At 37.9% G+C, this 22878-nt stretch overlaps 1 protein-coding gene across 50 annotated transcripts in view; it reads right to left on the bottom strand.

The window, feature by feature from the left end:
* FUBP1 (far upstream element binding protein 1) overlaps nt 1–22878 on the bottom strand; it is a 37094-nt gene that overhangs the window by 12769 nt on the left and 1447 nt on the right. For 20 of the 50 annotated variants that reach the window (XR_518229.5, XR_011390614.2, XR_016210947.1 and 17 more), the window contains exons 2-18: nt 14889–14979; nt 13930–13992; nt 13132–13170; nt 12689–12728; nt 12394–12446; nt 12229–12300; nt 12077–12134; nt 10205–10367; nt 9997–10095; nt 9766–9867; nt 9501–9603; nt 9303–9403; nt 8550–8691; nt 7504–7664; nt 4119–4270; nt 3948–4027; nt 1093–1221 (exon numbers count right to left, since the gene is read on the bottom strand). Coding sequence is in view for 26 of the 50 variants with exons in the window: in XM_008265015.5 (XP_008263237.1) it covers nt 1093–1221; nt 3948–4027; nt 4119–4270; nt 7504–7664; nt 8550–8691; nt 9303–9403; nt 9501–9603; nt 9766–9867; nt 9997–10095; nt 10205–10367; nt 12077–12134; nt 12229–12300; nt 12394–12446; nt 12689–12728; nt 13132–13170; nt 13930–13992; nt 14889–14979 (1648 nt within the window). In the remaining 24 variants the exon portion in view is untranslated. The remainder of the gene's footprint in view (nt 1–1092; nt 1222–3947; nt 4028–4118; nt 4271–7503; nt 7665–8549; nt 8692–9302; nt 9404–9500; nt 9604–9765; nt 9868–9996; nt 10096–10204; nt 10368–12076; nt 12135–12228; nt 12301–12393; nt 12447–12688; nt 12729–13131; nt 13171–13929; nt 13993–14888; nt 14980–22878) is intronic. The other 30 variants (XR_011390620.2, XR_011390623.2, XR_011390624.2 and 27 more) reach the window with 3 other exon arrangements.

Here is a 22878-nt window from a genome sequence, read left to right as displayed (position 1 = left end):
TTATTAAATCAAAGTTTTAAAATACACACACAAATATACGGTGTCCCTTTTAAGAATATATATATATATAGATATGCAAGTAGATAAATGTTAACTCCTCACTGTGTCCAATTAAACCAGTTAGAAGCAGTAGTAATCAGCATTCTTAGCTTGGTTTCTAAATACCATTCTGTACATCAAAGAATCAAGGATGCTTGAAGAAATGACTATTTCAAGGGCTGGAACCCAGAAAGCACAAAACAAGCTTATTGTGCCAGACAGTAAAGATGACAGGCATTTTAAAAGGATACAGGAGTCACCTTGAAGATACTATTGCCTGGCCAAATCTAGGACAAGCAGATTATGAAAATAAAAAGTAAACAGAAATCCATACTGTTGTAATGAACTATATAGGATGAAATGAAAGATGATCCTCTTTACAGTAAAATATCAGTAATAAATATACAATAATGGAGAGATAATTACCATCACAGTGGCAGTTCAACCAGGCAGGAGTTATTAACAAACAGGATAATGGCATAATCTTAGTATAATGCCCCAGAAAATATTACTTTCACAGAGAAAAATGGTGACGCTGTGGTAGAGAAACCTGGTAGACACCCCTCTGACCAAGTAATCAAGGCTACTGTCTCCAGGGATGGAACATGTCAGTATTTTATGACCCCTGATGTAATATACTAAGGAGTACAGCATCATTTCTGAGTTGTCCTGCAAAAAAACCATGATTTCATGGTCATGAAAAACATTTCAAGAGTGCTAGGTTGATAATCATTGTACTCTTTACAACACAAAAGAGAAAAAAAAGATCAAGGAATTATTCCAGACTGGTGAGACTTAATGAACTTGGAAACTAAATATAATCTTAACAGATGGCATCACAGATAAAGAGAAATTACTGTTCACTAAGACAGTAATGATATGTCAGTTGATTGATCTAGCAGGCTGTATGATGGTTATTTTGTGGATACAGACATATTTAAGAGTAATGGAATACTGTGTCTACAGTTTATACTTTGAAACAGTTCTGTTTAGGAGTAATGATAACACATACGGGGCAATCACATAAATAAGTTATTGAGTGACCACAGTTACCTTGTCCATTAGTTTGGGTTGTAGTTGGTGCACCTGCAGGAGCTGCAGGTGGTGGCTGTGCTTGCTGTTGATAATAGTGAGCATAATAAGCAGCCCAAGCTGCTGAATTTGGATCCGTTCCTGCCTTAGCTAGAATTAATAAACACAAGTTCAAGGTTTGCATCTAAAGTCCATAATCTCTCTCTGAAACACACAAAAGCTGTCAAAGTATACAGATCCCCAAATTAAACTAGACATCAAAAATAAATAGAGAAAACACCCAATTATTGTTCACGATCATTAGCACTTAATACTGAAAAACAAAAGCTCAAAGATTAAGGGTCTTTCCTAGGTTACAAAACTAGTAGTGACAGAACTAGGATATGAATAAAAATCTTTTTGCTTTCAAATCCAATTTCTTTCTTAAACTACTGCACACTTATTTTTCTAAACTGGCATCACCTCAAGCAAAAATAGACAGATGACTAATGGAAGATTTTTAGGCACTAACCTATGTAAGAAAGAAATACTGATTTTTAGAACTATTAATTTTATCCTTATTTTCAATGAAGACAAGAACATCTTAGAACAAAAACCTGATTAGCCACATTTCATTCTATTTCAGAGATTCATAAACTTGATGTCACTGCCCTATTTGGAAATTCTTCATTTATTCCCTAGACTCTGAGAGTGTTTAAAGCTTTTAAATACATCTTTAATGATCTAGACTCCATGGCTTATGCTTTCCATTCTAGCCTGACGTCTTTCTGTTCTCTCTCCGATATGTAAGTTCTGGCTGCAACAAATTTTCCTAAGTCACCATAATCATGCCTGGGCCTTTGGTCATGTTACATTTCCCTGACACTACTCTCATCTTCACGCATACCTCAAAAATTAGCTATGTTGGAACTGTTTGGGACCAGAAATTCTATATTCTATTCTTTATAGAACTATCATATAATACTATAGCTATATATATATATATATATCCCCAAGAACAACATAATTACTTTGGTCAGATTCTGTATTATCTACATGCAGATTTGTTTAGCCTTCAATCTGAACAGGTAGCACTCAGGGTGGGTTTGAGGGAAAAAAAGCAAAAAGGATTTTCAGAAAACTACAATATGCTATTATTAGGTCACTCTTTCAATTGCTCAATGTACTGCTTTTCTATATTGGGTATTTATGCAATTTAATAGAATTACCTATTAATATTTCATCTGATGGTATTGGGATTAAAAAAAATTGGGCATTTTATAGGTAAGGAAACAGGCTTAGAGGGATCAAAAACTTGCTTGATAATTCTGAATTACTAAGTAGCAGGACCAGGACTGATCTAGGGTTGTTTTACTCTGAAATATAAATTCTTAATCACTATAAAAAATCACTATAAAACTCTAACATCAGATTTTAGTTCCAGAAACTACTGAAAACAGTACATAATTCTAAATTTAACATAAGCAACTTCTAACCAGAGACTCAGTAACCTTTTGATTAAGTTCTGCCAATTGGTTCTTATTTTAATCTAAATAGGTTAGCTATAATTCAAATGCAAGGCTAGAAGAAACACTTACTGAGCAGATCTTACGGCAGCAACTTTATCACTAGTTCAAGTAGGAAGATGATTGTGATTCAGACTACTAGTTATTCCTGCTATTTCCCTCAGTCACACTACCTATCCAAACAGTGCTCAGAGATGTAATCCTAGCATATCCAAATCACCTTATACATAATGTCCCTTAAATAATGTCATTCTGGATTCTCATTCCTTTGCTTAATTATACCATCCTAAGTAGCTTAGAAGATGATTAAGAATAACCCTTCCTTTCATAAAAAGTTAAAAATCAAATTTGATATTTCTATACACTCAGAGCTGCTCTATCATAGTATTGCTTACGCTGAGAGTGCATTCTTCTGCTATACAATATAAACTCATCTTTGCATACCCAGGTGCTAGCACGACTCAAGTTGTTTCTTGAATGAGAGGAAGTTAGGATTATTGGTGACTGTCGTGTTATGTCATAATAGTCCAAAGAGCAAACTTCCTATGAAATTAAAGTATGTTATAATACAGGACCACATTGAAATATCAAAATGTTTAATCAAATTCAACAAAACAATTTCATTTAAAGCAATTCTTTTAAATATATCATGTGTACAAAGTAATCCATAATTCAATGTACCTTCCTTGAAACTACTCCAGTGAAAGAAACCTAAAAGGTAGGTAGCAGGTGAGAAGAAAGGATCATAAATAAATGTTGATTTGTTTTCAAGGAATGCCCCTTTGACCAAGATGGAAAGAAAATTATGGGATATGGGAAGACGCAAAAATATAAAACATACATCTAGATAAAGTATTTCATTAGGTGCATTTTGTAGTTCTCACATGCGGTTATTAAATACAGGACTGATTTTTAATAATACAAGAAGTTGCCTTGTCAGGAGTACTAGAGGTGATTGCTTATATATATTTGGAAACTTGGGAATTTATAGCCCAGTAGTTAACACTGTTAGAATCTCACACAATTTTATATCAATATATGTAAACTAGCACTTTTTTAATGAATGTTATAAATTAAGACTACATATCTGAAAGCACTGCTATCTAAAAATCTAAGACATTGTACTTCTTTTTTGCTTTTAGCATTATGCTCTATCAATTCAGTACAGAAGACCAAATGCAGGCAGAAAAAGAGTTCTATAAATTCAGAGATAATATCTTAATGTGCCATGGTAAAAGCAGTGAACACGCTACTAAAGGAGTAAAACAAGTGAAGACAATGCACAGAAAGAGCCAATAGAAAATTTAAGAATTAACAGGGGTGTGGTAGGCAAACAATACAGCTAATACACAAATGTTAAGCATTTTTTACCTGGATCAGGAGGAGCCTGTTGCTGCCAGTGTGGATATGCATTTCCCCACCCCTGGGGAGCATATGGAGCTGGAGGACCACTGCGAAGAAAGTCAACATGAAAATATAATTTACTAAAAGCCAAAATCTTTGGGGGGAGGGGAAAAGCCCAAAATCAAACCCAATACTTACTGAGGAGCTGGGCCAGGTGGTCCTGGATTATAAGGTGCAGGATTATATGGTCCCATTGGGGTTCCAGGGCCTGGAGGCCCAGGAGGCCCATGGGGGCCTGGGACACCATGGGGTCCATGGGGTACAGGTGGCCCTAAAGGATTTACTGGACCCTGCAAAAAACCAAAAAGTGTAAAAGACAAAAATAAATCAGAAAAACAGAGCAATGGTTAAAAACTCGAAGGCCAAATAATCTATTCCTACCACTTCATAATCACAAATAGTACATTTCAGATTTTCCTTTCCTCATTCATGTTGCAAAAACTATTTTAACTGTTGTATATGATAACATGTAAAATTCATTAAAATCTACAATAGCAATTAAATGCAGACAATACTACTTCCTTTTCTTTTTTATTATTCTTAGTATTTACTATTCCCTTTTCCTTTCTATCATGGAAATCAGGTACAGGGCCTTATCTCTAGCACTTCTCTCTCTGGATCTATTCTACCTCTACTCCCTTAACACTAGACAATCACCTAGACATTATAGTTCCCAAATTACGTAGGTCCTTTATTACAAAATATTTACTGTCTATAAACTGTTTACATTACTTCAACTGTGATGTAAAAACTAGTTCTCTCTCAAATTACAGTTTGCCTCACTATGTGGGTGTGTTTGGAGCAGCACTTAGGACCCTTTATCTCATTATCAGAATGCCTGGGTTTGAATCCAGGCTCTGCTCTCCATTTTACCTTCCTGTTAATGTGCATGTGAAAGACAGCACATGATGGCTCAAGTAGTTGGGTCTCTGTCTCTAAGGTGGGAGACCTGGTCTAGGTCTCAGCGCCTGACTTCAGTCTGGTTGCTACAGGCATTTGGGGAGTTCAGCAGCGAATGGGTGCTCTGTCTCTATACCAAACATGTGACATTTGGAGCAAAATATGCAATTAAATTTAGTTATTAAGTTTCTCACTATAAAATCAGGAAGCCAAACTTCATGATATTTAAAATCCCTTTCATTAACTCGTTTTTAAGTCTCCAATTGCAGTAATTTCTTACTTTATCCACGACCCATTTTCTCCGAATAAGTTGTAACATCTTACAACTCTTGGTTCACTCCCAAAATGCCTGAAACAAGCCAGGGATGGGCGAGGTTGAAGCCCAGAGTCAGGAATTCAAAGTGGTCTCCCACCTGAGTGGCAAGGACCCAAGAACCAGTCATCATCTGCTGTCCCCCAGGATGCACACTATAAGGAAGCTGGACTGGAAGCAGAGAAACTGGGACAGAATCAGGAACTCCACGAGATATGGGCATGCAAAATGGTGGTTTTAACCACTGCATCCAACACCCATTCCCAGGCACAATTTTAAATGACCCAGCCATATTCATTTAATGCTTTATCCTCACTTTACAGAACTGAGGTACAGAAGAGAGTAACTATCTTCTGCAAGGTCACATAGTCATTAAATCCTTGCAGGGGTGGGGAATATATGGCTCACAGACCACTTAAGCACTGCGAAATCATTTGGTCTGACCCTGCAAAGGCAACAGTAGGTGGGATTCAAAATTCAGTAACCCTGTAACGTGCTAATTTTAAAGTTGCTGATTTTGTATGGCCTGTAACTGATGCTATAAATGGCCTGTAACTAATGCTATAAATATTCAAATGGCCCGTGGCAGAAAAAAGGTTCCTCATCCCAGCACAGGTTTGAATCTAGGCATCCTGACTCCAAAGGCCACACTTTCAACTGTTCCTCTAAAACACCTATCTTATTTCTCCATGAATCAGAAATCCCGATTCACACCAGCTGGGTTACATAAAATTAAAATACCAAGATGTGTTATTCGTTCTTTTGTTTTGACATCAACTCCTGTTGTGAGTTAATTAGCATTTCTTTACATTTTTTTGAACAATTACATTTACTGTCCCTATCACAGAACTTCTAGTGTTTGTGTTTAAGTTTCTTTTGTACATCTTTTCATCCTTCCAAGTAGAAAGGAAAAATGTTATTCTTTTGGGGGTTGGTGTGTGGCACAGTGGGTTAAGCCATCTGCAGCACTGGCTCCTATATGGGTGCCAGCTCAAGTCCCGGCTGCTCTGCTTCTAATCCAGCTCCCTGCTAATGCAGCTGGGAAAGCAATGGAAAATGACCCAAGACCTTGGGCCCCTGTACCCATGTGGGACATCTGGAAGAAGCTCCTAGCTCCTGTCTTCAGCCTGGCCTAGCCCCAGCTGTTAAAGCCATTTGGGGAGTAAATCATCAGATGTGAGATAGCTCTCTGTCTCTCCCCTCTCTCAGTAACTCTTTCAGATAAATTAAGAAATCTTGAAAAAGAAAAACTAGCTTCTTTTGTACACCTCACAGCATGATAAATACCAAGAACAGTTTTCCTAAGAACTTCTTAATACTAGCAATTTAAGATACTCCCTCACATTCTATGTTGATTCTTCATTATATGAAAAACCCAGTAAAACACTCTGGCAAAAAAAAGCATGGTGAAGTTTCTTTACACATTTTGCTATACCACAAGAAAAAAAGGGAAACTTCTAATTTGGCTATGTGTCAGAATCAGCTGGAATTATCTTTTATAAAATTACTTCCTGTGCCCTACTCCAGACATTATGAATCAGGACTATATATTACGTAGAGGATGGGAAGCATTTTAAAACCTCCAGATAATTGGAAGCCATTCTAAATGCTAAATTTTATAAATTTATACTGTAAAGTGGGGGATGCATCTGATTCTTTGCTTTTTGCTTCACCAGTGTTGGGTATATTTAAGACCTTAGTAAGTAGTAAAGTTTCATAATTCCTTCACCTATGTTACTTAACTTTATCCAGCAACCCTAACATGTGTTTGTAGATAGCTCTACCTTCTCTTGTCGAGCAACACCCAAATATCAGGTGGTTCTGAACACGCATAGCTATGAATTTAATTATGTTATTTTAATGCTGAACTTCAGAATAGGAATCATATTTATTCCTACAGGGCATCTGTATCATTCTCTTATTTAATTAATAGGGTCTACATTATTAACTAGAAGTTTAAAGCATACTGGGGCTGGCGCTGTGGTGTAATGGGTAAAGCCGCCGTCTGCAGTGCCAGCATCCTATATGTGTGCTGGTTCAAGACCTGGGGGCTCCACTTCTGATCCAGCTCTCTGCTGTGGCCTGGGAAAGCAATAGAAGATGGTCCAACTCCTTGGACCCCTGCACCCTCATGCGAAGACCTGGAGGAAGTTCCTGGCTTCGGATAGGCACAGCTCCGGCCGTTGTGGCCAACTGGGGAGTGAACCAGCGGGTGGAAGACCTCTCTCTCTCTCTCTTCCTCTCCTCTCTCAACTCTTTCAAATAAATAAATAAATAAATCTTTTTTAAAAAAAAATAAAGCATACTCACACCAATCTTTTCTTCTATGAGTTGCCGAGCATAGTCAATTTGTTGTGGAGTGCCACGAATTGTAAATAACTTCATATTGGGATCTGCATTAGGTGGAGGATTTCTCTGAAGTTCTATTCTTGCTCCAGACTGTTGGCTTATGCTTTTTATAGTTTCACCTCCTAAAATCAAAAGACAAGAATTTCTCTAAAGGTCCAAAGGATGTAAGAAGGAACCTTCAAACTAAAATGGTCAAATGGGACACTTAAAAGTGTAGACGTATCCTCTCTGATAATATTCCATTTAAATCAAAATAAATGTTTAAATCAAATCATATGCAGCAATTCATGCTTCTATTAAAATACACTGACTTTTTTTCCCTTATGTTCCTATACAACTTTAGTGTGTATTACAACTGACCAAAATAACCAGTTTGAATAAACTGTTATTTGCAAGCGATGGAGACACAAAGTTAAACACACTTGTAAAAACATTCAAATTTTAGGGGCCAGCGCTGTGGTATATGCTGTCGGCATCCCACATGGGCTCCAGTTTGAATCCTGCCTGCTCCACTTCCAATCTAGCTCCCTGCTAATGTGCCTGGGAAGTAAGTGGAGCATGGCCCAAGTTCTGCACCCATTTGGGAGACCTGGATGGAGCTTCTGGCTCCTGGCTTTGGACGGGCCCAGCTCCGGCTGCTACAGCCATTTGGGAAGTGAACCAGCAAAGGGAAGATAAGATCTCTCTAACTCAAATAAATATTGGGGAGAAAAAAGTGTGGTTCAATAAAAACCAGAATGAACAAGGAAAATATCTGAGCCATTTTTTAAGGTTAGAAGAAAAATTTCTTACACTAATTCTTGGCTCCCAGTTTCTAGAAGCCAATGAGACTCAAATTCTGCTTTTTACAAGTTTACATAAAATCCTTCATTTGTTTTAGTTGATAAACATCAGCATACAAATGTTTTTCTACTTTAATACATCCGGAGAATAATCATTGCTATTTGTTTACAACAGAAGGTATCCAGAAAAACTTGGTAATATAACATTAAATGTTTATACATTGCCTTTTCCTATTATTAATCCAGTTTTCCCAGTTGGCACAATGAAATTAAATTCCTGTAGTCCACCAGGTGGTCCCATGTTCCAGTTGCCTTGTCCTCTACCTCTTCCTCGACCACCAGGTCCAGGTCCACCAGGATTACCAGCCTAGGCAGAAGAGGAAGAAACAAAGACAGCATAGAAATAAACTTTCCATGATAAAAATTAGAATTATTTTTTCCAACTCACATTCCTGAACAAGAAATTTAGAAATGCCTTCAAAGATAACACCAAGTAATTACCAAGCAGTAATCACGTATTTTTAAATACTGGGGTGATTAAGGTAGCATCCTTATACAGCCCTTCTACTCCAAGATGTCTACCTTAAAGCAATTTAAACAGTCATTAATAAGACATTATCAAAATGACTCTCATAAAAACAAAGGGTAGGGCAGAGTGACAGAGAGAGACAGACAGACAGACAAGTATCTTCTGGAGATGGGCCAGGCCAAAGCCAGGAGCCAAGAACTACATCTTGGTCTCCCATCTTGGATAGCAAGAACTGAAGTCCTTCAGCTATGATCTGCTGCCTCACAGCAGCATTAGCAGGAAGCTGGATTGGAAGCAAAAGACCCAGGACTTGAATAAACACTCTAACATAGGATGTAGGTATCCCAAGAAGCAGCTCAACTTGCTGCACTTTAATGTCCACCCCAGAGACTACTTCAAGTTTAATTAAGGAGCACTTTTCTCAAGAAAATATAAATTCTCTGTCAAACCTGAACACTTCGAAGAAGGTCTGTAATAATTTCTGCAGCATGTTGACATCGGTCTGGAGGTCCTGTTATTTGCGCTATTCTATCAGGCGTCGTTCCATCATCTTCAAAACAAAGAAAAATAAATGGAATCAGTCAAACATTTAATTGTGTAGCATCAAAATTCACTACTACCAACACAAGATTAAAATGTGTACTTACCAGGCTTAAACTGAATTCGAACACCAGCATCATTTTGTATTTTTTTGATCATCTCTCCATTTCTTCCTATTACAATGCCAACAGCAAATCTTGGAATTGGGACCTTATACAAAGAAGAGTAAGTATTAAGTCATTTTCCAAAAATTTATCTGCATCTAATCACTAAAGTATGCACAACGCTATATTGTAAAAAAGTGGAGAAGAAACAAACACAACGTTATATAGTCTCAAAAAACAAGAAATTATAAGTATATATTTTACTTACATCTATGCCTTCATTTCCTCCTATTCTTGACCCATATTCATTTCGAACTTCTCTGAAACCACCTTGATCACGAATTAACTCTAACACCATTTCCTTGGCTTGCTGAAGTAGAAAGAGCCAATTTAGAAAACACATTATTCATGCATGCTTTTTCCCAACACCATCCAATCCCAACTCCTTCCCAAATACCAACCAACCCCAACTCTTTATAAAATATGAAGTTAAGTTTACTTGAACTTTGTATGGGTCTCCTGTAATCCTAAGGGGTTTGTCAGCACCAGTGTTCTGAGGTCCATCTTGAATCATTACCATTTTAACTCCAGCTCGTTCCTGTTACAGTCATAAAAAAAAAAAAAAAATCATATGTACTAATAAAAAAAGAATGGAAGAAGACTGGTTTCAAATTAGACCTAAAGCAATTATCTTACAAATATAATACCTGGAGTTGTTTAATAGTCTCTCCACCCTTTCCAATAACCAATCCTGCCTTGCTAGCTGGAATCATGATTTCCTGAACAGCATTTCCTGGTCCATCACCATGATGAAAGCCAGGGGCTGGTCTTCCTTTTTCGACAATCTGGTCCAATAATCGCTTTGCTGATCTGTTAACAAATTAATATTAAAATAATAAGGTATTATATACTCAAATTTATCCAAATACAGAAACACAAAATATCACTTTCAAGTACTCCCCCATTCCAATTCAAGAATAGGTGTTTTAAAGCTAATTTTAACAATGCTGTCCATTAACTAAAGAAAATATCATTAAGGGTAAAGTCTAAGACCATGTAATAAAATTTTCTGGGCATACATTTTTCAGAAGACCCAGAAGTCGCAAAGAAATAGCACTGTAATTCTCATATTTTCACAGAATTAAGCTGATCTCTGCAAGCACTAAATGATTAATTTACATGTTTAAACCATTACTGCTCACTCATGAGACAAAATTTATTTCAACAAATTGACAAAATGTCAACTATAAGCCAGGTGTTATTTAGGAAACTGGGCTATAGCACTGATCCTGTAAGAGTGGCTTAATTTCATAAAATAAATAAAAATAGCACATCAAGTAATGTGTCATTTAAGTGCTATAAAGAAAATCAAAGCAGGAGGACAGGATGTAAATATATGTGTTTATATACCCATCAAGGGATACTAGTTTATACAACACGGATATGGAAGACCTTACTGGTAAGAGACATTTGAGCAGTGTGGTGGTTGCTTCCTTAAAAAGTGAAATTTCAGTGAAATATCAGAATAAAAGCCTTATTAGCATAAATTAAATTAGGGAATTAAAAATAAGAGGAGGGCTGGCGCTGTGGCACAGCGGGCTAACACCCTGGCCTGAAGCACCAGCATCCCATATGGGTGCCAGTTTGAGAACTGGCTGCTCCAATTCTGATCCAGCTCTCTGCTATGGCCTGGGAAAGCAGTGGAAGATGGCCCAAGTCCTTGGGCCCCTGCACCCGTGTGGGAGACTCGGAGGAGGCTCCTGGCTTCTAGCTTCAGACGGCACAGATCCGGCTGCTATGGCCAACTGGGGAGTAGACTATCGGATAGAAGACCTCTCTCTCTCTTTGCCTCTCCTCTGTGTAACTCTTTCAAATAAAAAAATAAATCTTAAAAAAAAAAAAAAAGAAAAAAAGCATAGTATGGCAAATGCAGTCATCTCTTTTGAGAAATTTTGCTATAAAAGAAAGCAGAGAAATAGAATGAGGTTCAGATATGGTTTTTGTTAAGATGGGATGATGTTCAAGGTATGTTTATATGCAGTGAGAAATTATCGAGAAAAGAGGGGGAAACTAATACAGGACAAAGTTCAAATACAGGGACAATGTCCTTCAACAGGTAAGTCTAGCCTGAGTCACATGAATACAAAGGAAGGTAGTATCTGAGTTCTCTGTGTACAAAGTACAAATGAAAGTTGGCTCTTCAGTAGTAGTAGAAAAAACAACTTCTTATGATCTGCTTTTATCTTCTCAGTAAACGAGGTTAAGTGCAAAAAAAGGGTTAAATGCTAAAGATTTAGAGCAGGAGAGACAACTACTTAGGGAAAAGCTAAGAAGTGAATGGAATTAGGCATATGTAGGCAGCACAAGCACTTGGGCTAAATCATTATTAAGAGTTTTAGGTGATACTAGTCATGCTTGTGTATTTTTTCCACCAAGCCAGATTTGGCTTATCAAGTAGAGAATGAAGTAGATATAGTTTTTTAAAATAATCTTTTGGGTTCTATGTTTCAGATGATGAACCCTTTCAGGGAAGGAGGCAGGGAAACAATGGTGTAAATTTTTAGGATATTCATACTTACTGGACAGATTCAGGTGTTCCAGTTAACATACAAGATCTTTCTGGTAGGCCACCACTATCTATCATTAAAAACAACAAAAAATTTTGGTCAAAATAGCATAACAGATAGCATTACTATCACTACTAGCCTGAAAATACCAAAAGTAATGTTACCAGGAGCTATCTGTATTTTGCATCCAGATTCTTGTTGTATGCGTGAGATTTGTTCACCTCCTCTGCCAATTACTGTTAAAAAAATAAGAAAGAAAATTATTTGCTGAAAGATTATAAAATATGCTTTAATTTTTTTTTCAAATTTTTAAACACTAGGTTACTTACTAAAGCCAACCATTCCATCTGGAACTTTGTATTCTTCTGTCATTACAGACCTGCTAAGAAATAACAGAAACTAACAGTTCCCTTCAAAGATAATTTATTAAGTAAGGCAATCTACTAATACAAATAGAAGACATTATCTTAAGAACTACAAATACAAAAAAAACAAACAAACAAACAAACAAACAAAAAAAAAACAAAAACAACAGACACATACTCACTATGCAGTCACTTGGCAGTGTTTGTACAAAGAGTTAACTAAGTTATGAAGTACTTTTGGAAAAGCTTTTGACAATACCTTTGCTGCTGATGCATGGGTGGTAACTGCGTTCCAAAAGCTACCAAAAGACAAAATGAAAATTCAATTCAAAATCCAAGTTACTTATGTATTTAACAATACCATCATATAAAGAATTCTAAATTATTCCCTGAGGCCCAGACAACAATTTGGAAAATACTTAAATCAGCCACGACAGTGGCAAGAACGTCAGGGAAAAGGCAAACACAATATAGATGGCATAAAACAAAATACTTTCCTTTCTCCAAAAGGTCCCAGCAAAATAACTCCACAAACTTTATATATAACTGACCATAATCAAGGTGGGATCATGAAAGTCTATATTTGTATTTGTCTATTCACAGACCAACTAGCTTTGAAAATACCCACCAAAACAGGAACAAAACATGGATATTAAAATTTAGTTACTTTAATTTTTAACCCAGCTTAAAATTAATACTTACAGTCATTTTGAGGAGCAACTTTCTTAGCATCTGGTTGATCTGTAAAATTAAGAGTCTTTTATTTGTTCTGCTAATTAATACAAAAACTTCTCCCTCTTAAGAATATCAATATCAACACTTCTGAGTGTATATTTTATTATTTGAACCAAAATCTTCATGATTCAACCCAAACTCAGTAATCTAAAGAAAAATTACACTATTTCATTCTCTTCATGTTCAAAAGATGCACAGACACTTAAAAATATTGGTTTTGATTGCATCAACTCACTGAACTTAATGTATTTTAAGTACCTTTAAATGATACAAGCATTTAACTCCACTATTGGCAAAAATCACAATAAGGCTAATGATGCTTCCACTGCAGGAACCAAAGATGGGGGTCAGGTAGGGCATGGGAGACTACCAAATTGTGAAAGTCTGACATATCAGAAGCTGAGTGTATCTGACAATGACCACAAAAAAAAAAAAAAAAAAAAAAAAAAAAGCAGGGCAATCACAACGTCATCTATTATTCTTAAACATTTCACAGCATAGAATTTCAGAAAAACTCAAAACAACTACATGATTACCTTCATCTAAATCCATTACACAGATGAATACAACGCATACCTTGAAACAGACAACCTACAGCTCAAAGTACTACAATCTCCTCCCCCCAAACATAAGTGATTAGACATCAGATTGTTGTTCAGCAAAAATTCAGACACATAATCCAAGAAATATGTGTGTCCATTTAAGAGTCCACTGGTTTATTTCACGTTTACATACTAAACACAGGTAATAAATAAAAATTCCTGCCTTTAAAAGGAGAGGGCATTCCCTCCCAGTGTGTTGTACTGCTCGGACTTGTCCAAGAGCCATCTACACATAAAATAAAAAGAATACATTACATACAACATCTGAAGCATCATTAGCTCATTTTTTGTATACTAAAAACCTCACTGTAAGTATGAAAGACACTTAAGTAAAAGAAAACTAAGTACTCCTGGTCAAAAGCTTTAAACACATTCTACAGGCTCACTCAGAATCCTCCTTTAAAAAAAAAGGGCAAAAAGAAAATATCAAAATTCATGTCGAACAAAAAATATGTGCAGACTTCGAAGTTCAGAAGCTTCAATAAAGCTGTATCAACTCAACTCTGTATAGTACAGTCACCCTCACTGAGCTTCGCCTTAATGTCCTGTATTTTTATTAAATGTTACTATTAAAAAAAACTTCAATAATTATCTTTAAAAAATACAAAACACTGTAAATCCACTAACTAAATCCACATATTTTGTTAAACCTGAAAACACAAAGCACTAAAAAAAAGTAATAAAATAAATTGTATCATCAGCAACACATTAGAATAGCAAACTACAGTAACTTTCTCTTTTAAAGTGACATCTGAAACAGCAAAATAATAAAAATACAGCATATAAAAATTCATTTGTGCATGAGAAAAACAAGTGAAATGTCCCATAAACAACTTTGGTATTCCCCCTCCCCCAGTATTATTAACAGGAAGTCTGTGCAAACTGTTAGTCTGGTACAATTCTTAAAAGAGGGAAAATTGACACTTCTAATTAAGACAAAACTTTCTGGTTGACTCACATTTTACCTACCTTGTCTTCTTTTCCCCAATGTAAAATCTTACATTTTTAGAAGCCTTTTTTTAAACAAAGCAGTGTCTCAATAAAATACCATCTGAAAATATGAAAATCTCTTCAACTAAACACCATATAAAACAATTAAGATTACCTAAGGCTATAACTTACCTCCATCTTCTAAGGGTCTTTTTTGTCCTCCATAACCATAGTCATTTGAATTCAGTGATGTACCAGCATCACCTCCAATTTTTGCTGCAATCTTTAAAGGAAAAAAAGAAATCACTAAAGATAGCATCATAATTTATCTACTATGTGCTATTCAGTATTTAATCTTAGATCCTAACACATATATATGATATTCTTTAGTATCAAGTAAGAATATTCACTTAACAAACAAATTACAGTTCAATTTATTACTACCATTAGTACTTCAAGGAATTAACAAACAACTGTCCAGAACTAAGCTTCTGATACATCCTTCTAAAAACTAAAAAGCAGCAATCAATTAGGAATCTTTTTTCCCCCCATCTATCCGTTGGTTTATTTGCCAGATTGCTGCAACAACCAGGGCTAGGCCAGGCTGAAGCCAGGAACCATCCGGGTCTCCCATGCATTCAGGACATCTGCTGCTGCTCTCCTAGGCACATTAGCAGAGAGCGGGACTGGGAAAGTGGAGCATCCAGGATTGGAAACCAGCACCCATCTGAGATGCCAGTGTCATAGGTGGTGCTTAATTCCCTATGCCACAATGACTGCCCCAATTAGGGACCTTTAGAAGAAAATCTGGATCCCAATTCTATTGTCTCTGTGACTGTTCAAAAGCTGTGTGTTGTTTTGGGGAGGGGGCATGCGATGGCACACTGCTTATGTTGTTTCGGATGCCTGAATCTCTTAGCTTCCTGCTTATGTACAATATGGAAGGTAGAAGATGATGGTTCAAGTACTTGGGTCCTTGCCATACCTGGACTCTTGGCTTCCACCTGGCCCTGCCCTAGCTGTTGCAGAATTTAGGGAATGATCTAGTACCTTGGATATCTGTCTTACAGATAAAATGGAGGGAAAAATTATGTGGGCACAGGCAATGTGAACATTTTGTGGGTCTCTAAGACTACACTATCTAATAAGGTATTTGAAATGCAGCTAGTCCCAATATGTTCTTCATATGTAAAATACGCACTGGATATTGAAAATTTGAAATATTAAGAATGTGAGGTGGCTGCTGTGGCACAGTGGGTTAAGCCACCACCTGCAGTGCAGGCATCCCATATGGGTGCTGGTTTGACTCCCGGATGCTCCACTTCCAATCCAACTCCCTGCTAATGCACCTGGGAAAGTAATGGAAGATGGCCCAAGTCCTTGGGGGTGGTGCACCCAATGTGGGAGACCCAGAACCTGGCCCAGCCTCAACTGCTGAGGCTTTCAAAAGAAGAAAAATATTAAGAATGTAAAGTATCTCAAAAATTTTATAAACACATGTCAAAAAGTATTATTTAGATGTGCTGAATTAAATAAAATGTGTGGCTTGTGTATTTCTATTGGACATTGCTGTCCTAAGGATACACACAGAAGCCTAAGGAGCTCTAAGGTCTCAGAAGAACTGCAATTCTATTAAAGGCATTTCTCTCTAAATAAGACTTTAGTGTGAGGCAAATAACCACTTGCACTTGACTAAGCAAATATAAAATATCAGCTTCAAGTCACAAGTATGGCACAACAAAAAGGTTATTTACAGCAGTTTTGTATGTAAGGAAAAACAGAACTGTGCTGACTGCCAGCAACAGGTCAAATTGTACACCATGTTTTATATTTATTACCAAAGATGTATGACGAGTGGTGGATTTGTGAGAGTTCACTACATTATTCTTTCAAACATATAATAGCCTCTATAGTCTTAAGGGGCATAGTACAACATCTCAACAGACACAGCATAAACCAATCATATTAATTATCCTTTACATTTTCTTACCTATTGTGGGTACACCCTATTAGCTCCTCTATTCCAGTTCTTTATACAGACTACAACACACTGCCATAAGCTACAGTCTACACATTGTGCTACAAAACATCGAACTCAAGGCTTTCATCTTACTACTTATTTATCTAACCTCTCCTCACTCTTTCTCCCCTCAAGATATTGGTAAGGACACCAGCACCCCACACTGGAATGCCTGGGTTCCATTTTAGGTTCTGGCTTCCTATTCCAGCTTCCTCACAAAACACACCCTGTGAGGCAGTAGTGATGTCTCAAGTACTTTGGTTCCCCTCACCTGCACGGGAGACCAGGATTGAGTTTCCTATCTCTCTGGCTCTTACACATATCTGGGGAGTGAACCAGCTGATGGAAGCTCCTTTTCTCTACCTCTCAAAGAAATAAATAGGGGGCCAGCAAGTTAAGCAGCTGCCTGTGATGCTGTCATCTCATATGAGCACTCACTTCCAATCCAGTTCTCTGCTAATGCACCTAGGAAAGCAGCAGAAGACAGCCCAAGTGCTTGGGCCCCTGTACCTACACAAGACCTTGTTAGAGTCCCAGGCTTCTGGCTTTGGCCTGGCCCAGCCCCAGCCATTGTGATTATTTGGGGAGTGAAGGGGATAGAAGATCTTTTTCTCCTTCAAATAAATAAAATAAATATTTAAGATTTATTTATTTATTTGAGAGTCAAGAGCTATAGACAGAGGGAGAGAGACAGAGAGAGGTCTTCCAGCTGCTAGCTCACTCCCCAAAAGGCCGCCACAACCAGGGCTGGGCCGATCTGAAGCCAGGAGCTTCTTCTGGGTGCACTTAGGCTACCCTCCACTGCTATCCCAGGCCATAAAAGAGAACTGGAAAATCTAGCAGCAGGGGCTAGAACTGGCGTCCACATGGGACGCCAGCACCACTGGTGGAGGCTTAATCTACTATGCCAAAGTGCTGGCCCCAGTAAAATAAATATTAAAAATAATAAAAATAAAAAATTGTCTTGAGACCAGTGCTATGGATAGTGGGTTATGCTACTGTGTGTGACATCGGCATCCCACGTAGGACTGCAGGTTCCAGTCTTGGCTACTCAGCTTCTGATCTGGCTTCCTACTAAAGAGGCTGAGATGGTAATGCAAGATAGTTCAAATGCTTGGGGCCCTGCCATCCATGTGGGAGTTCCCGGCTCCTGACTGGGCTGGACCAGATCTGGCTGTTGTGGCCTTTTGGGGAGTGAACCAGTGGGTGATACATCGCATTCCATATGGATCACTTAAGTTCAATACGTATCAGTTCCCATATACCAAATGTAATTCCTAGAGATCCTAAAATTTCCCTTTTTCACACAGGTAAACTTAAACACCTGCCACAAAGCACATTAGAATCAAATATTAGAGGCCGGCACTGTGGCGCAGCAGGTTAAAAGCCCTAGCCTGAAGTGCCGGCATCCCATATGGGCGCCGTTGTGGCCATCTGGGGAGTGAATCAGCTGATGGAAGACCTCTCTCTCTGTCTCTACCTCTCTGTAACTCTTTCAAATAAATACAATAAAACTTTTAAAAAAAATCAAATATTAAAATGTCTGATGAAAACAAAGGTAGGGGCCAGTATGTGGCATATGGCATAGTAGGTTAAGCCACAGCCTGTGATGCTGGCATTTCCATATGTGTGCTGGTTCAAGTCCAGGTTGCCCTACTTTCGATCCAGCTCTCTCTGCTAACGTGCCCGGGAAAGCAGCAGCAGATGGCCCAAGTCCTTCGACCCCTGCAGCTATGTGAGAGACATGGAAGAAACTCTGGACTCCGGTTTCTGGCCTGGCCCAGCCCTGGCCATTGTGGCCAACTGGGAAGTGAACCAGAGGACAGAAGATTTCTCTCTCTCTCTCTCTGATTCTGCCTTTCAAATAAAAAAAAAAAATCTTAAAAAAAAAAGGGGGGGGGAACATAATCTGATTTTTCTGACTTTGTATAGCTTTGGTCAGTTTAACCTTTCTTAACCATCTTTCACTTTTGAATTGAAAGCCTGTTTCTGTCTCTGTGTGACTAATCAAATCTTATTTCTTTCCTGAAAACTGCTTTTCCACACTTAAATCTTAAAGTACTCAGCACTTGAGTGTCTCTTAGGAACTTAAATAAACTGCAAGACATTGTTAGCAGTAGTATTTCAGGCCAGAAAAAATGTTACTGCCGAAAGGAAAAATGGTTTAGGCTGTATCTTTTTTTTTTTCTGACAGGCAGAGTTAGACAGTGAGAGAGACAGAGAGAAAGGTCTTCCTTTTCCACTGGTTCACCCCTCAAATGGCCGCTGCAGCCGGCGTGCTGCGCTGATCCGAAGCCAGGAGCCAGGTGTCTCCTCCTGGTCTCCCATGCAGGTGCAGGCGCCCAAGCACTTGGGCCATCCTCCACTGCCTTCCCGGGCCACAGCAGAGAGGTGGACTGGAAGAGTAGCAACCAGGACAGAATCCGGTGCCCCAACCAGGACTAGAACCCGGGGTGCTGGCACCGCAGGCGGAGGATTAGCCTAGTGAGCTGCGGCAGCAGTCAGCTTTCATAAATAAGCTGAGTTTGCAAATTAGCACTGTTTGAACTCTAAGGAACTTTTGCACCGAAAAAGGATACGTATTTATACTTCCTTATTCACTAAATAGTTCTAAAACCACTCAAATGAATAAGATCCTTGGTTGTCTCAAAAGAACCAGCAACACCATCTCAAAAATTGAGAAATAACGCAGACATCAAAGAGCAGCTTTTACTAAAAATACTAATTTCCCAAGATAAACAGAAAATATATAGATCATTCCAAAAAGAATTAAGAAGCAGTAGTTTCTAAATTTCAGTCTCCAACTATATCCAATTCTTATTAGACATACATTAAATAGGGTCAACTTCATTTGATTTTAATTTACAAACATAACTTATGCTTCCCATTTTGATTTTGCTCTGCTTCTTGAATGAGCAGTATTTTTTTTTCATGCTTTCACTGTTAGCATTTTTCAACTTCACCTATCATTCCTGAAATCCAGTAACTCTGGAGTTGAAAGCATATTTAAGTTATACCATTCGATTTTAGAAAAATACTTTAAAAAGGCAATTCTGTGATTATTAAGTAAACTATCTAAATGCCAAACATGCCTATTTACTAATTTTCAGTGCATTAAACATGTTTCCCTTAAGTTTTGAGGTAGAGTTGTGAATCTGGCTGTAGAGCTGGCTAGAACGTTATGTCCCTGTCAAAGCATTCTGCACCTCATCTAATTTTTACTACTGTTTTGTAGGATGGCTGTGAGAATTAAATTAACAAGAGCTTAATATGCCCTCAATAAATTGCCAGCTACAAATAAATCAGCATTTACATACAACTACTATAACTATAATGTAGGGTCCAAAACAACATTCCATTTGGGGAAAAAGTGCCTGTTGGGGCCAGCACTGTGGCATAGCAGGTAAAGCTGCCGCCTGCAATGCTAGCATCCCATATAGGTGCTGGTTTGAGTCCTGGCTGTTCTACTTTCGATCCAGCTCTCTGCTATGGCCTGGGAAAGCAGTAGAAGATGGCTCAAGTCCTTGGGCCTCTTTATCCACGTGGGAGGCCTGGAAGAAGCTCTGGCTCCTGGCTTTGGATTGGCATAGCTCCGGCTGTTGTGGCCATTTGGGGAGTGAACCAGCGGATGGAAGACTTCTCTCTTTGTCTCTGCCTCTGCCTCTCTGCTTTTCAAATAAATAAATAAATAAATCTTAAAAAAAAAAGTGCCTGTTAATCAAAGGGTTATACAGGGATAACAGAAATCTGTATCCCTAGGATCTGACCTAGCTATATAGCAGGTGTTCAGGTAATGAACTTTCAAAGAACTATTTTCAAGACAAAATTACATTATCACTTTGATTAATGAAACATATTTGTTGCCTAAACTCAGTAACACTGAATATCTACATGGGCAAGGTCCTGATGGAGTCAGTCTGCATATACCAGAAATGTGAAGAGGTATGTTGGACACTATAACCATTACCATTCTATGATTTAATTAATTATCATCATAATCAAGCTTTGCTACAAGGCAGGAAATGTTTGAAAATGATTCATTCTGAAATGCCACTTTCCAATGACAAGATTGATAATTTAAAAAAAAAAAAAAGCTCAACTTTATATTTTCATTTTAGCTGGAAAATGCAGCCTGAACTGTTTTTACAATTAAGAAACAGATTTCAAGAATAACAGTACTTTAAGGACTAATTTAATAGCTGCCCATGAGGGACAGGGCTGAGGGTTTACCTTTATATTATAATCTCAAGGAAAAGAAAAAAACAGTTAAGTACATTGAAACTTTCTGGTGTTTCAGACTGACAAAGACCCAATCAAAGAATCCTAATCTTAATCTCTGTAGTTACACCTTGATATACACAAAAATAAACTTTTAAACTGTACGGTTGGAAACTCCCAACTTGTGCTATAATTACCTTTAAGTGCTATAAAAACAAGCTAAAGCTATTGGGATTCCGTAGGAAAGACTGGACAATTAGATTACTAGATGGCAATAGTCGGCTAGAATAAATATGACTGGCATTTACTAAGTAGGGATCAGTGATCCTATCACTTGTCCAGCTGTCCTACAAAGAGTTGTCCAGCTAAAAATGTTAATAGCATCCCCCAACTGGTATAACTCCTGAAGCTCTCTGGGGTCAAGGAGCTGCTCTGATACTTCTTTCCTCCAAAAAACACGGTACCCTGTTTAAAAAAAAAAAAAAAAAAAAAGAAAGAAAGAAAAGAAAAGAAAAGAGAAACAAGGTGGGGGCTGGTGCTGCAGTATATTGGGTAAAGTCACTGCCTGTGCTGTCAGCATCCCATATGGGTACTGGTTCAAGTCTTGGCTGCTCCACTTCAGATCCAACTGCCTGTTAATGAACCCGGGAAAAGTAGGGGAAGATGACTCAAGTACCCGAGCCCCTGCACCCATGTGGGAGATCCAGAATAAGCTCCTGGTTTCAGATATTTATAACCAATATTCATTTATAATATCCAGCCATTGTGGCCATTTGGGAAGTCAACTAGTGGATGGAAGATCTGTCTCCCCTCCTCCCCCGTAACTCTGCCTTTCAAATAAATAAATCAATCTTAAAAAAAAAAAAAAGGTTAAATAGGGATTTGAGAAATAATATCCTCTATAAGGAAGAAATGGATCAGACATTAATCCATCTTGTTCTTTCAATCCAAATACTCTTCCTGACATTTCACCCCTATATATCCAGAGAAGCAGCTGAACCTCACACTCAGATATTTAGTGTGTAATTCCACTCAAAAGCTAAACTTGGGAATGTCAGATTTAAAACGCATTCTGTAGAGTAGGGGTGGGGAACATCCAGTCATAGCAATATAGACAGCAAAAATCATTTGGTCTGACCCCAATAAGGCAATTGCAGGAGGGAATCGAAAATCAATAAATCTATACCAGGCTAATTTTTAAGTTGATAATTTTGTATGACCTGCACATGTTGTAAATATCCCAATGGCCTTTGGCAGAAAAAAGAAACCCCAATTCTGCAACAAACATTTAAATCATTACAGCAAAGATAGCTAATCTCTTGGCACTTAAATGAGAAATTCCAGTTCGAGTTTTTCTATTTTAAAGTCTTTTAAAAAGGCAATTATAGCTCATTCCAATAATGAAATCAAAATTTAAATTAACCCATAGCCACCCAAGCTCTTTTGGTACTTTGATCTATCTACAAGTTTCCTCACTTCATTCTGCACTGCCATGCCCTCCACTCTCCATACTATACTTCAGTGACTTCACTCTTGTATTCTTGTCATTCCCCAAGTCTGCACATCCCACACAAGCTGCTGCGTCTCTCTACCGGCCACACTCCCACTCATTCTTTACTGCCTTGTTCAAGTATCACCCCCTTTTCTTAAGCAGTCAGGAATTCCTTCCCTGTACAGTGTCCTGTACAGTGCTCGACTTGCAGACATGCTGAAGAGGTTCCTACAAAAAGCAGATGAATTAAGTGTCCCAAATTTGTGTATTCTTCTCTCATTAATCAAAGCATTCTGCAGGTAATTCTGTTGATTTGTGTTAGTTCCTTGACTATAACATGGCTTCCTAGAAAGCAGGAAACCAATTTACTCACTTAATAATTTCCCAGTATCTAATGCTCAAATTTCTTTTAATATGCTGGTTGAATAAAAGAACTTGGGTCTTCCAACCCC

The sequence above is a fragment of the Oryctolagus cuniculus genome, chromosome 7 (assembly GCF_051225735.1).
Source record: "Oryctolagus cuniculus isolate XC-2025 breed Fujian yellow rabbit chromosome 7, ASM5122573v1, whole genome shotgun sequence".
Lineage (NCBI taxonomy): Eukaryota > Metazoa > Chordata > Mammalia > Lagomorpha > Leporidae > Oryctolagus > Oryctolagus cuniculus.
This window is presented reverse-complemented; position numbering and strand designations above follow the sequence as displayed.